The following is a 15,000-nucleotide window of genomic DNA, read 5'->3' on the forward strand; positions in this document are numbered from 1 at the left end:
CCCACCCCTTTATCCACCCTCCATACCCACCCCTTTATCCATCCTCCACACCCACCCCTTTATCCACCCTCCACACCCAACCCTTTATCCATCCTCCACACCCACCCCTTTATCCACCCTCCACACCCACCCCTTTATCCATCCTCCACACCCACCCCTTTATCCACCCTCCACACTCACCCCTTTATCCATCCTCCACACCCACCCCTTTATCCACCCTCCATACCCACCCCTTTATCCACCCTCCACACTCACCCCTTTATCCATCCTCCACACCCACCCCTTTATCCATCCTCCACACCCACCCCTTTATCCACCCTCCACACTCACCCCTTTATCCATCCTCCACACCCACCCCTTTATCCACCCTCCACACTCACCCCTTTATCCATCCTCCACACCCACCCCTTTATCCATCCTCCATACCCACCCCTTTATCCACCCTCCATACCCACCCCTTTATCCATCCTCCACACCCACCCCTTTATCCATCCTCCACACCCACCCCTTTATCCATCCTCCACACCCACCCCTTTATCCATCCTCCACACCCACCCCTTTATCCACCCTCCACACCCACCCCTTTATCCATCCTCCACACCCACCCATTTATCCATCCTCCACACCCACCCCTTTATCCACCCTCCACACCCACCCCTTTACCCATTCCCCACACCCACCCCTTTATCCATCCTCCACACCCACCCCTTTATCCATCCTCCATACCCACCCCTTTATCCATCCTCCACACCCACCCCTTTATCCACCCTCCACACTCACCCCTTTATCCATCCTCCACACCCACCCCTTTATCCATCCTCCACACCCACCCCTTTATCCACCCTCCACACCCACCCCTTTATCCATCCTCCACACCCACCCCTTTATCCATCCTCCATACCCACCCCTTTATCCACCCTCCACACTCACCCCTTTATCCATCTTCCACACCCACCCCTTTATCCATCCTCCACACCCACCCCTTTATCCATCCTCCACACCCACCCCTTTATCCACCCTCCATACCCACCCCTTTATCCATCCTCCATACCCACCCCTTTATCCATCCTCCACACCCACCCCTTTATCCACCCTCCATACCCACCCCTTTATCCATCCTCCACACCCACCCCTTTATCCACCCTCCATACCCACCCCTTTATCCATCCTCCATACCCACCCCTTTATCCATCCTCCACACCCACCCCTTTATCCACCCTCCACACTCACCCCTTTATCCATCCTCCACACCCACCCCTTTATCCATCCTCCACACCCACCCCTTTATCCACCCTCCACACCCACCCCTTTATCCACCCTCCACACCCACCCCTTTATCCACCCTCCACACCCACCCCTTTATCCATCCTCCACACCCACCCCTTTATCCACCCTCCACACCCACCCCTTTATCCACCCTCCACACCCACCCCTTTATCCATCCTCCACACCCACCCCTTTATCCATCCTCCATACCCACCCCTTTATCCACCCTCCACACTCACCCCTTTATCCATCTTCCACACCCACCCCTTTATCCATCCTCCACACCCACCCCTTTATCCATCCTCCACACCCACCCCTTTATCCACCCTCCACACCCACCCCTTTATCCACCCTCCACACCCACCCCTTTATCCACCCTCCACACTCACCCCTTTATCCATCTTCCACACCCACCCCTTTATCCATCCTCCACACCCACCCCTTTATCCATCCTCCACACCCACCCCTTTATCCATCCTCCATACCCACCCCTTTATCCACCCTCCACACCCACCCCTTTATCCACCCTCCATACCCACCCCTTTATCCATCCTCCACACCCACCCCTTTATCCATCCTCCATACCCACCCCTTTATCCACCCTCCACACCCACCCCTTTATCCACCCTCCACACCCACCCCTTTATCCACCCTCCATACCCACCCCTTTATCCATCCTCCACACCCACCCCTTTATCCACCCTCCACACCCAACCCTTTATCCACCCTCCATACCCACCCCTTTATCCATCCTCCACACCCACCCCTTTATCCACCCTCCACACCCAACCCTTTATCCACCCTCCATACCCACCCCTTTATCCATCCTCCATACCCACCCCTTTATCCATCCTCCACACCCACCCCTTTATCCATCCTCCATACCCACCCCTTTATCCATCCTCCACACCCACCCCTTTATCCATCCTCCATACCCATCCCTTTATCCATCCTCCACACCCACCCCTTTATCCATCCTCCACACCCACCCCTTTATCCATCCTCCATACCCACCCCTTTATCCATCCTCCACACCCACCCCTTTATCCATCCTCCATACCCACCCCTTTATCCATCCTCCACACCCACCCCTTTATCCACCCTCCATACCCACCCCTTTATCCATCCTCCACACCCACCCCTTTATCCACCCTCCATACCCACCCCTTTATCCATCCTCCATACCCACCCCTTTATCCATCCTCCACACCCACCCCTTTATCCATACTCCACACCCACCCCTTTATCCATCCTCCATACCCACCCCTTTATCCACCCTCCACACCCACCCCTTTATCCATCCTCCACACCCACCCCTTTATCCACCCTCCACACCCACCCCTTTATCCACCCTCCACACCCACCCCTCAGCCATTAAAACAATCCTTCAGGTCTAATCTTAAAACATCATTATTTGTTCAAACAATATTTCTCACCCCAAAACCATCTGTGTGTGTGTGTGTGTGTGTGTGTGTGTGTGTGTGTGTGTTTGTGAACATGCATGCATATATGTGTTATGTGTGTGTGTGGAGTGGAGTGATGGCCTAGAGGCAACGCGTCCACCCAGGAAGCGAGAGAATCTGAACGCACTGGTTCCAATCCCACAGTCGCCAGTATTTTCTCCCCCTCCATTAGACTTTGAGTGGTGGTCTGGACGCTAGTCATTCAGATGAGACGATAAACCAAGGTCCCATGTGCAGCATGCATTTAGCGCATGTAAAAGAACCCACGGCAAAAAAAAGGTTGTTCCTAGCAAAACTTTATAGAAAAATCCACTTCCATAGGAAAAACAAACAAAACTGCACGCAGGAAAAAAAAAAAAAAAGTTGGCGCTGTAGTGTAGTGATGTACTCTCCCTGGGCAGAGCAGCCTGAATTTCAAACAGAGAAATCTGTTGTGACCAAAAAAAAAAAAAAAAAAAAAAAAAAGAGAGAGAGAGAGAGAGAGAGAGAGAGATGAGAAATATGTGTGTGTTAGCACATGTGTGTGTATGTCTGTGAATGTGTGTGTGCACATGTGTGTGTGTGTGTGTGTGTGTGTGTGTGTGTGTGTGTGTGTGTGTGTGTGTGTGGAAGGGTAGGTGTCTGGGGATGAGGTGGGGAAGGTGTGGGAGTTATGTTTCATAAAAATAAATATCTTCAGTGACTTTGTATGTTAACATGTTTTTTTTTTTTAATTTTTATTATATCCCTCTGTCTTATTCAAACCAAACGTGATGTTAATGGGCCTACAGATGCAAGGGAAGCGCTACAAAGATGGACACTATCAATTCTAATATCATTCTTATCATCACTATTATCATTTTTCTTATATTTGCTAAAGCACACATACCTGAACTGCTCTGTAAGATTGGCCTGTTGCCATGGAGATTGTTAAAGCACACATACCTGAACTGCTCTGTAAGTGTGGCCTATTGCCGTGGAGATTGTTAAAGCACACATACCTGAACTGTGCTGTAGGAGTGGCCTGTTGCCGTGGAGATTGTTAAAGCACACCTACCTGAACTGTGCTGTAAGATTGGCCTGTTGCCGTGGAGATTGTTAAAGCACACCTACCTGAACTGTGCTGTAAGAGTGGCCTGTTGCCATGGAGATTGTTAAAGCACACCTACCTGAACTGTGCTGTAAGATTGGCCTGTTGCCATGGAGATTGTTAAAGCACACCTACCTGAACTGCTCTGTAAGAGTGGCCTATTGCCATGGAGATTGTTAAAGCACACATACCTGAACTGCTCTGTAAGAGTGGCCTATTGCCGTGGAGATTGTTAAAGCACACATACCTGAACTGCTCTGTAAGATTGGCCTGTTGCCATGGAGATTGTTAAAGCACACCTACCTGAACTGTGCTGTAAGAGTGGCCTATTGCCGTGGAGATTGTTAAAGCACACATACCTGAACTGTGCTGTAAGAGTGGCCTGTTGCCATGGAGATTGTTAAAGCACACATACCTGAACTGTGCTGTAAGAGTGGCCTATTGCCGTGGAGATTGTTAAAGCACACATACCTGAACTGTGCTGTAAGATTGGCCTGTTGCCATGGAGATTGTTAAAGCACACCTACCTGAACTGTGCTGTAAGAGTGGCCTGTTGCCGTGGAGATTGTTAAAGCACACATATCTGAACTGTGCTGTAAGAGTGGCCTGTTGCCATGGAGATTGTTAAAGCACACTTACCTGAACTGTGCTGTAAGATTGGCCTGTTGCCATGGAGATTGTTAAAGCACACCTACCTGAACTGTGCTGTAAGATTGGCCTGTTGCCATGGAGATTGTTAAAGCACACCTACCTGAACTGTGCTGTAAGAGTGGCCTGTTGTCATGGAGATTGTTAAAGCACACCTACCTGAGCTGTGCTGTAAGAGTGGCCTGTTGCCATGGAGATTGTTAAAGCACACCTACCTGAACTGTGCTGTAAGATTGGCCTGTTGCCATGGAGATTGTTAAAGCACACCTACCTGAACTGTGCTGTAAGAGTGGCCTGTTGCCATGGAGATTGTTAAAGCACACTTACCTGAACTGTGCTGTAAGAGTGGCCTGTTGCCATGGAGATTGTTAAAGCACACCTACCTGAACTGTGCTGTAAGAGTGGCCTGTTGCCGTGGAGATTGTTAAAGCACACCTACCTGAACTGTGCTGTAAGATTGGCCTGTTGCCATGGAGATTGTTAAAGCACACATACCTGAACTGTGCTGTAAGATTGGCCTGTTGCCATGGAGATTGTTAAAGCACACCTACCTGAACTGTGCTGTAAGAGTGGCCTGTTGTCATGGAGATTGTTAAAGCACACCTACCTGAACTGTGCTGTAGGAGTGGCCTGTTGCCGTGGAGATTGTTAAAGCACACCTACCTGAACTGTGCTGTAAGAGTGGCCTGTTGCCATGGAGATTGTTAAAGCACACATACCTGAACTGTGCTGTAAGAGTGGCCTGTTGCCGTGGAGATTGTTAAAGCACACATACCTGAACTGTGCTGTAAGATTGGCCTGTTGCCGTGGAGATTGTTAAAGCACACATACCTGAACTGCTCTGTAAGAGTGGCCTATTGCCGTGGAGATTGTTAAAGCACACCTACCTGAACTGTGCTGTAAGATTGGCCTGTTGCCATGGAGATTGTTAAAGCACACATACCTGAACTGCTCTGTAAGATTGGCCTGTTGCCATGGAGATTGTTAAAGCACACCTACCTGAACTGTGCTGTAAGAGTGGCCTATTGCCGTGGAGATTGTTAAAGCACACATACCTGAACTGTGCTGTAAGAGTGGCCTGTTGCCATGGAGATTGTTAAAGCACACATACCTGAACTGTGCTGTAAGAGTGGCCTATTGCCGTGGAGATTGTTAAAGCACACATACCTGAACTGTGCTGTAAGATTGGCCTGTTGCCATGGAGATTGTTAAAGCACACCTACCTGAACTGTGCTGTAAGAGTGGCCTGTTGCCGTGGAGATTGTTAAAGCACACATATCTGAACTGTGCTGTAAGAGTGGCCTGTTGCCATGGAGATTGTTAAAGCACACTTACCTGAACTGTGCTGTAAGATTGGCCTGTTGCCATGGAGATTGTTAAAGCACACCTACCTGAACTGTGCTGTAAGATTGGCCTGTTGCCATGGAGATTGTTAAAGCACACCTACCTGAACTGTGCTGTAAGAGTGGCCTGTTGTCATGGAGATTGTTAAAGCACACCTACCTGAGCTGTGCTGTAAGAGTGGCCTGTTGCCATGGAGATTGTTAAAGCACACCTACCTGAACTGTGCTGTAAGATTGGCCTGTTGCCATGGAGATTGTTAAAGCACACCTACCTGAACTGTGCTGTAAGAGTGGCCTGTTGCCATGGAGATTGTTAAAGCACACTTACCTGAACTGTGCTGTAAGAGTGGCCTGTTGCCATGGAGATTGTTAAAGCACACCTACCTGAACTGTGCTGTAAGAGTGGCCTGTTGCCGTGGAGATTGTTAAAGCACACCTACCTGAACTGTGCTGTAAGATTGGCCTGTTGCCATGGAGATTGTTAAAGCACACATACCTGAACTGTGCTGTAAGATTGGCCTGTTGCCATGGAGATTGTTAAAGCACACCTACCTGAACTGTGCTGTAAGAGTGGCCTGTTGTCATGGAGATTGTTAAAGCACACCTACCTGAACTGTGCTGTAGGAGTGGCCTGTTGCCGTGGAGATTGTTAAAGCACACCTACCTGAACTGTGCTGTAAGAGTGGCCTGTTGCCATGGAGATTGTTAAAGCACACATACCTGAACTGTGCTGTAAGAGTGGCCTGTTGCCGTGGAGATTGTTAAAGCACACATACCTGAACTGTGCTGTAAGATTGGCCTGTTGCCGTGGAGATTGTTAAAGCACACATACCTGAACTGCTCTGTAAGAGTGGCCTATTGCCGTGGAGATTGTTAAAGCACACCTACCTGAACTGTGCTGTAAGATTGGCCTGTTGCCATGGAGATTGTTAAAGCACACCTACCTGAACTGTGCTGTAAGATTGGCCTGTTGCCATGGAGATTGTTAAAGCACACCTACCTGAACTGTGCTGTAAGATTGGCCTGTTGCCATGGAGATTGTTAAAGCACACATACCTGAACTGTGCTGTAGGAGTGGCCTGTTGCCGTGGAGATTGTTAAAGCACACCTACCTGAACTGTGCTGTAAGATTGGCCTGTTGCCATGGAGATTGTTAAAGCACACCTACCTGAACTGTGTTGTAAGAGTGGCCTGTTGCCATGGAGATTGTTAAAGCACACCTACCTGAACTGTGCTGTAGGAGTGGCCTGTTGCCGTGGAGATTGTTAAAGCACACATACCTGAACTGTGCTGTAAGATTGGCCTGTTGCCGTGGAGATTGTTAAAGCACACATACCTGAACTGTGCTGTAGGAGTGGCCTGTTGCCGTGGAGATTGTTAAAGCACACCTACCTGAACTGTGCTGTAAGATTGGCCTGTTGTCATGGAGATTGTTAAAGCACACCTACCTGAACTGTGTTGTAAGAGTGGCCTGTTGCCATGGAGATTGTTAAAGCACACCTACCTGAACTGTGCTGTAGGAGTGGCCTGTTGCCGTGGAGATTGTTAAAGCACACATACCTGAACTGTGCTGTAAGATTGGCCTGTTGCCGTGGAGATTGTTAAAGCACACATACCTGAACTGCTCTGTAAGTGTGGCCTATTGCCGTGGAGATTGTTAAAGCACACATACCTGAACTGCTGTGTAAGATTGGCCTGTTGCCGTGAAGAGCACTGTTCACTCCGTCCACAAAACAACCACCGTCCACGTCCCCATGAACACCGTCTCCCTGAAAAACAGTCAGATGACGATGATGGAGTGGTGCCTGGTGCTGTAACGTGTCCACTGACTGACTGAGAGAGACAGAGAATCTGACTAAAGGGGATCAAACCGCTCTTTTGCTGGAATTTTACCCCCTTCCTCTAAAAAAAATCATTAAAAAAAAATAAATAAAAAAAATAAAATAATAATAATCATGATAATAATAATCATGACAATCATGATAATAACAATAATGATAAGAGCACTAACGGTTTATTTCTGCTGTGCCTGTCCTTGAAATACATCAAAGCTCTCAAGGCACATCACACGTGTCAAATAAACAGAAAAGAAACACTCTACACAAAAATCACAACCACAAGTAAAAAAATCTCAAAAACCATCCTCTGTGGACAACATAGTCACTGACCCCAACCAAACAGCTAACTAAATACAAGCAGAGAGTTGTTCCTGGTAAAACTTTTGAGTAAAATGCACTTATATATATACACATATGGGATGGAAGAAATGGACACATATACACATACACATATATATATATATATATATATATATATACACATATATATATACACATATATATATATATATATATATATATATATATATATATATATATATATATATATGTGTGTGTGTGTGTGTGTGTGTGTGTGTGTGTGTGTGTGTGTGTGTGTGTGTGTGTGTGTGTGTGTGTGTGTGTGTGTGTGTGTGTGTGTTGATGTGATACTGAAGCCAGGTGACCGTGGAAACCAATGATGAGTGCCTAAAGGAAGCTGTCAGTCAGCCTCTACCCGGGCAGGCAGCCTGTTTTGCTTTCAAAAAAACCCACAAAAAAACCCCTCTACATTGTATCAATCATTCCTTCCCATTTCTTCCATCCCATAGCTCTACACTGTATCAATCATTCCATCCCATAGCTCTACACTGTATCAATCATTCCATCCCATAGCTCTACACTGTATCAATCATTCCTTTCCATAGCTCTACACTGTATCAATCATTCCTTCCCATAGCTCTACACTGTATCAATCATTCCATCCCATAGCTCTACATTGTATCAATCATTCCTTCCCATAGCTCTACACTGTATCAATCATTCCTTCCCATTTCTTCCATCCCATAGCTCTACACTGTATCAATCATTCCATCCCATAGCTCTACACTGTATCAATCATTCTAACCTATAGCTCTACACTGTATCAATCACTCCATCCCATAGCTCTACACTGTATCAATCATTCCATCCCATAGCTCTACACTGTATCAATCATTCCATCCCATAGCTCTACACTGTATCAATCATTCTAACCTATAGCTCTACACTGTATCAATCACTCCATCCCATAGCTCTACACTGTATCAATCATTCCATCCCATAGCTCTACACTGTATCAATCATTCTAACCTATAGCTCTACACTGTATCAATCATTCCATCCCATAGCTCTACACTGTATCTATCATTCCATCCCATAGCTCTACACTGTATCTATCATTCCATCCCATAGCTCTACACTGTATCAATCATTCCCTTCCATTTCTTCCATCCCATAGCTCTACACTGTATCAATCATTCCATCCCATAGCTCTACACTGTATCAATCATTCCTTCCATTTCTTCCATCCCATAGCTCTACACTGTATCAATCATCCCTTCCATTTCTTCCATCCCATAGCTCTGCACTGTATCAATCATTCCTTCCATTTCTTCCATCCCATAGCTCTACACTGTATCAATCATTCCTTCCATTTCTTCCATCCCATAGCTCTACACTGTATCAATCATCCCTTCCATTTCTTCCATCCCATAGCTCTGCACTGTATCAATCATTCCTTCCATTTCTTCCATCCCATAGCTCTACACTGTATCAATCATTCCTTCCATTTCTTCCATCCCATAGCTCTACACTGTATCAATCATTCCTTCCATTTCTTCCATCCCATAGCTCTGCACTGTATCAATCATTCCTTCCATTTCTTCCATCCCATAGCTCTACACTGTATCAATCATTCCTTCCATTTCTTCCATCCCATAGCTCTACACTGTATCAATCATTCCTTCCCTCAAGGAGGCGTCACTGCGTTCTGACAAATACAAATAAGCGACACCACATCAGCTAGTCAGATGCCGGACAGCAGCATAACCCAACGCGCTTAGTCAGGCCTTGAGTGCACGTACATGTATTCATGTGCCTATCAGAGTGGATTTCTTATTTTGCCAGAGGACAACTCTTGTTGCCATGGGTTCTTTTTCAGTGTGCCAAGTGCGTGCTGCACATGGGACCTCAATTAATCGTCTCATCCAAATAACTAGACGCTCAGTTTGATTGTCCAGTCAAACTTTGGAGAAAGGGAGAGAGCGTGATTCGAACCCACACCCTCGTGGACTGTGTTGGAAGATGAGCGTCTTCACCACTCTGAGCAGTCAGCTTTAGTAATGGGAAGTAAGGGGACTGTGTTCAATGTATGTAGTGGAAACTGTATCCTGTGTGTCAGCTTTACTTCCCTGATCCACAGCTCTCGGCTGCAAGAATTGTTCTGGCAATAACAAACAACAACAACTACACTAACAAGCGTAACGGACACCAAACAGTGACGGCACACCTCCAGCACACTGACCTGGGAGGGGGAGACAGAACCCAGGTTGTCACTGACCATCGCAGGCAGGGGGGGGGAGGTGGAGGTGGTGCCGCCCATTACCCCCATCGTCCCCCCACCGTCCACCACACTGTAGGGTGACGCCTGGACAACATCAATAAAAGAGAAATGACAACAACAACAACAACAGCAATATAAAAATCAACAAACAAACAAAACAAAAAAAACAAAAAACAAAAAACAGTAACAATAGTGATAATGACAATAATGCTAATAGTGAAAATAAAATAATAGTGGGAAGAAGAAGAAATATATATATATATACAACCATCATCACCATCACCGTCATCATAAAAAAACAACATAATAATCATAAAAACATAATAATCATAAAAAAAATGATGATGATAATTAATCATCATCATCTTCATCATACTAAAAAACATAAATACAAAATAATATATTGATCATCTTAATAACAACAACAATCATAATGATAATAATAATAAGAAGAAGAAGAAGAAACATAACAAAAACGATAATAAATATAAATAATAATAATAATAATAATAATACAATAATGATAATAATAACAATAACATCAATAATAGTTATAACAACAATAATAATGCAGATTGATGTTCACACCTCTCAGACAGGAAGCTTGTGGCATTTACAGCAAAAGCTACAGATATAATACAAGTACATACATATATTTATACATACATATATACATATACACATTGGCACCACCTGCCCCACGTCTCCACCCATCCAAACATCATAGGACAAAAACATTTTGTCCCACTTACCCGTTCATTCAGTCGCCTGGGTCTCCTACGTACAGGCAAAGGGTGTTCAATCGGGTTACTGTCAATAATCCAATATGATCCCTGCAACAGAATTCAATGGCATCACACCAAAATCAAAAACAAATACAGAAAATCAATGAAACATGTTTACTTATGTGCCTTTCAGTTTCACTGCCCTAAGGTAAAGTTCTGCTTTATATATATACACAACAATAACATACATATCTAAAACAATGCATAACAGATAAATGCATGACTGCCACAACATATACACAACAATAATATATATCTAAAACTATCGTATGACAGATAAATGCATGACTGCCACAACACATACACAACAATAATATATATCTAAAACTATGTATGACAGATAAATGCATGACTGCCACAACACATACACAACAATAATATACATCTAAAACTATGTATGACAGATAAATGCATGACTGCCACAACACATACACAACAATAATATATATCTAAAACCATGTATGTATATGGAGAGGTCTAAATCTGTAAAAGATAAATGCATGAGAGCCCCCCACCCTCAGACCCCCTGCCAACACACTTATCCACCCTACTGACTGAAATACCTATTTTACAGATAAAACAGATTTGTACTTAAAAAAAAAAAAATTAAAAAAATCAAAATACACAGGGTGCGCACATTATCAACAGCACCTTATTGCCACATATGTTTTGCCCCATGATGTCTGTAGTTGTACACAGTGAAAACAATCACAGAAATGACTCACCTTGCCAGGATCATCTTTAGAGCGTGGCACCTTTATAAAACACTTGCTGAGAGAAAGGTTATGTCGAATGGAATTCTGCAAGCACAATTCAAGTCACGTAAATGTCTATTCATATATATATATATATATATATATATATATAGAGAGAGAGAGAGAGAGAGAGAGAGAGAGAGAGAGACAGACAGACAGACAGACAGACAGACAGACAGACAGACAGACAGACAGAGACAGAGAGACAGAGAGAGAGAGAGAGAGAGAGAGAGAGATCAGTTTTGACTGATTTGATTCACAAATAATATGAATATCCCTTTAGTTTCTAACACCACACACACACACACACACACACACACACACACACACATTCACACACACACATCATTCACCAGTACACAAACTGGTAAGATTTACTCACAACAATAAATCTATTTGGCTTTGTGTTTGTGTTGATATATATATATATATATATATCTTTCCCCTCAAGTTAAAAAAAAAGGCCTCCACAAAACTGTGTTCCACTGGAGATGATGAGGCTTAGCAGCCAACTGTGGCTGCAACAATATAACTGCTCTGAACTGACAGCACTAGAAAAAAATTCTGTCCCAACCCATCCCTGATGAACAAGCAATGGAAGTCCTACAAGCCTAAAAATGATTACTGGCAGTAAAGAGGATATTGCTATGGGGAATCGAGAAGTGAGATGGAGCACTACACTGAACAGGAATTGCATGTATAAAACTGGAATATTCAATTATATGAAATCATTCAGACTATCAAGTGTGTGTGTGTGTGTGTGTGTGTGTGTGTGTGTGTGTGTGTGATAACTTTAAATACGAACTTTCAGGCACTGATCGAGTTTTCAACAGTGATTCAAAACCAGCCAGCACTAGTTACCTTCCAGCCATTGCCGGCATCTTTATAATACGGAAAATTGTCACAAATCCACGTGTATATCTCAGCCAGAGTCATCTTCTTCCCAGGCGAACTGTTTATGGCTAAAGTTATAAGATTTGCGTAACTGTATGGTGGCTTTCCGTCCGGGCCCGCGGCTTGGCTGGAATCCCATGTTGCTGTCATGTCGCCAGGCGCATTCGGCGATGGACGCATTGATACCTGCCCATTCTCATCTTCCGTCTGCGTGTCTGTTGATCCGTTTGCTCCTGTCGAGGCCGCCCCGCCTACTGTGAGGCGATGCAACCAGTCCATCGGAGTCAAACTACTTTCCAGTTCCGCCATTTTGATGTGTACATTGGTGATGACAAGATTGAAATATTCATACGCCCACTTCCGTTAATATTTCCATCCAGTAGCCTGAAAGCGAAATAATATTTCGATTTTCAAATGTAAAACATAGGATTATGTGGTAAATGAAAGACATTTGCTGAAAAACTAAATTTGAACTAGGAAATAATTGACGAACTACTTTTCCAATGCGAACTTAGATGGCTATTGCACAACTTGAAAGTATCTTTCTCTTCTTCGCCTCCCGAAGAGCGTTGCATGGCAGCCAGCTTTTGCTGACCCCTGACCTTGCCACGTGCCATCGTTCTCAGCGCGTGAAAACCCACGTGCACATTGTTGTTGTTTTGCCCCGCGGTGCGAAGGAACATTCCGATCTAAAACAGACAATGGCAAGCAACGCTTGGGGAAGCTTTTGATTCCTGGGTCAAGTTCAGGCACGATTTAAAAGTTTGATACATCGCCGATCAGCAAAAAATCAGTAACTATGGGCAAAATATGACAAGGAGAAATTCATAAATAGTAAAGAGTGGTAACTCTCTCCATTACACAAGGTACACAACTTCAAGTCAGTGATGCTTACGCTACCGATTCAGCTAGCACACAGGTAAATAAAAGGTACATTGGAACAACCCCAGACACTTCCTCAAAAAGGAAGCGCCGGGCCTGTCCTTATACCAATCATTTGACATGAGCACACAGCAGCAAAGATAGAAGAAATGTATACTTTCAAGGAGAAATTTATATATATCTATCTATCTCGATCTATGACTTATAGAGATAGATACATTGATACATAATTATAGATAGATACATAAATAAAGATACTTAGACTAGGGAAGAGAGGATGTACATATAAAGTTGCAGATGCAGATGTCTTTGGGAAAAAACAGAAAAAGAAGCCGATTATATCTAAGTTAATTGGGGTGCTCTTCTCGAGGCGACCATAATCATAGTATACACTTTGATGTTCTGTAGCGCTAACACATGCTTTTAATAATAATAATTATGTCGCCTTTGTGCTAGCAAAGAACAAGAACAATAAGAACAAAAACTATTGAAAACATCAGATATCAACAACAACAACAACAACAACAAAAAGCGAGAAGTGAAGAAGAAGAAGACGACGACGACGAGTGTTGTTGTGTTGTATACTGATGATGGTTTTTGCACACGGTCCGTACACAGTGTTTGGATGGAGATGTCTGGTGTGCAGGGTTAGGGTCGGATGAACGTTCATCATTTCAGTGGTCAAATATTTACTCGTCGGTCTTTGTACACTCAGTTGTATGTGACAGCGCGAGTGAGCATGTTTTGCATGGGAAGGCGCTCTGTGAATTATTATTATTATTGTTGTTGTTGTTGTTGTTGTTGTTGCCATCATCATTATTACTATTATTATTATTATCATTGTTGTTGTTCTTGCTGCTGCTGCTGCTGCCACTGCTGCCGCAGCTATCATTATTATTCTTAATGTTCTTATCATTATCATTATCATTATTGTCATCATAATCATCATCATCATCATTAGTAGTAGTAGTAAAAGTAGTAGTAGTAGTAGTAGCAGTAGTAGTAGTATTAGTATTAGTATTGTTCAGTTGTTGCTGTTGTTGCTGTTGCTGCTGTTGTTGTTGTGGTTGTTGTTGTGTCTCTGTCAGACACAAAGAGAGAAGTGTGATGGAGAGTGAAGGGGGGGGGGGGGGGAGGGGGGGGGGGGGGGGGGGGGGGTCAGCCAGATACGAGTGAAGAGACCGGAGTGAGTGGTGTTCATGGACATCAGGAACGACAAGTGAAGGGACAGGAGTGAGTGTTCATGGACATCAGGAACGACAAGGGAAGGGACAGGAGTGAGTGTTCATGGACATCAGGAACGACAAGGGAAGGCACCGGAGTGAGTGTTCATGGACATCAGGAACGACAAGGGAAGGGACAGGAGTGGGTGGTGTTCATGGACATCAGGAACGACAAGAGAAGGCACCGGAGTGAGTGTTCATGGACATCAGGAACGACAAGGGAAGGGACCGGAGTGAGTGGTGTTCATGGACA

At 44.5% G+C, this 15,000-nt stretch overlaps 1 protein-coding gene across 1 annotated transcript in view; it reads right to left on the minus strand.

Moving 5' to 3' along the window:
- Positions 1-12,951, minus strand: part of LOC143301738 (uncharacterized) — an 18,295-nt gene extending 5,344 nt beyond the window's left edge. Inside the window, exons 1-5 of the mRNA XM_076616127.1 lie at positions 12,610-12,951; positions 11,719-11,793; positions 10,961-11,041; positions 10,170-10,292; positions 7,462-7,558 (exon numbers count right to left, since the gene is read on the minus strand). Of these exons, the coding sequence (XP_076472242.1) occupies positions 7,462-7,558; positions 10,170-10,292; positions 10,961-11,041; positions 11,719-11,793; positions 12,610-12,951 (718 nt within the window). The remainder of the gene's footprint in view (positions 1-7,461; positions 7,559-10,169; positions 10,293-10,960; positions 11,042-11,718; positions 11,794-12,609) is intronic.
- Positions 12,952-15,000: the final 2,049 nt, after the last annotated feature.

This window comes from Babylonia areolata, chromosome 28 (assembly GCF_041734735.1).
Source record: "Babylonia areolata isolate BAREFJ2019XMU chromosome 28, ASM4173473v1, whole genome shotgun sequence".
NCBI classification, from domain to species: Eukaryota; Metazoa; Mollusca; class Gastropoda; order Neogastropoda; family Buccinidae; genus Babylonia; species Babylonia areolata.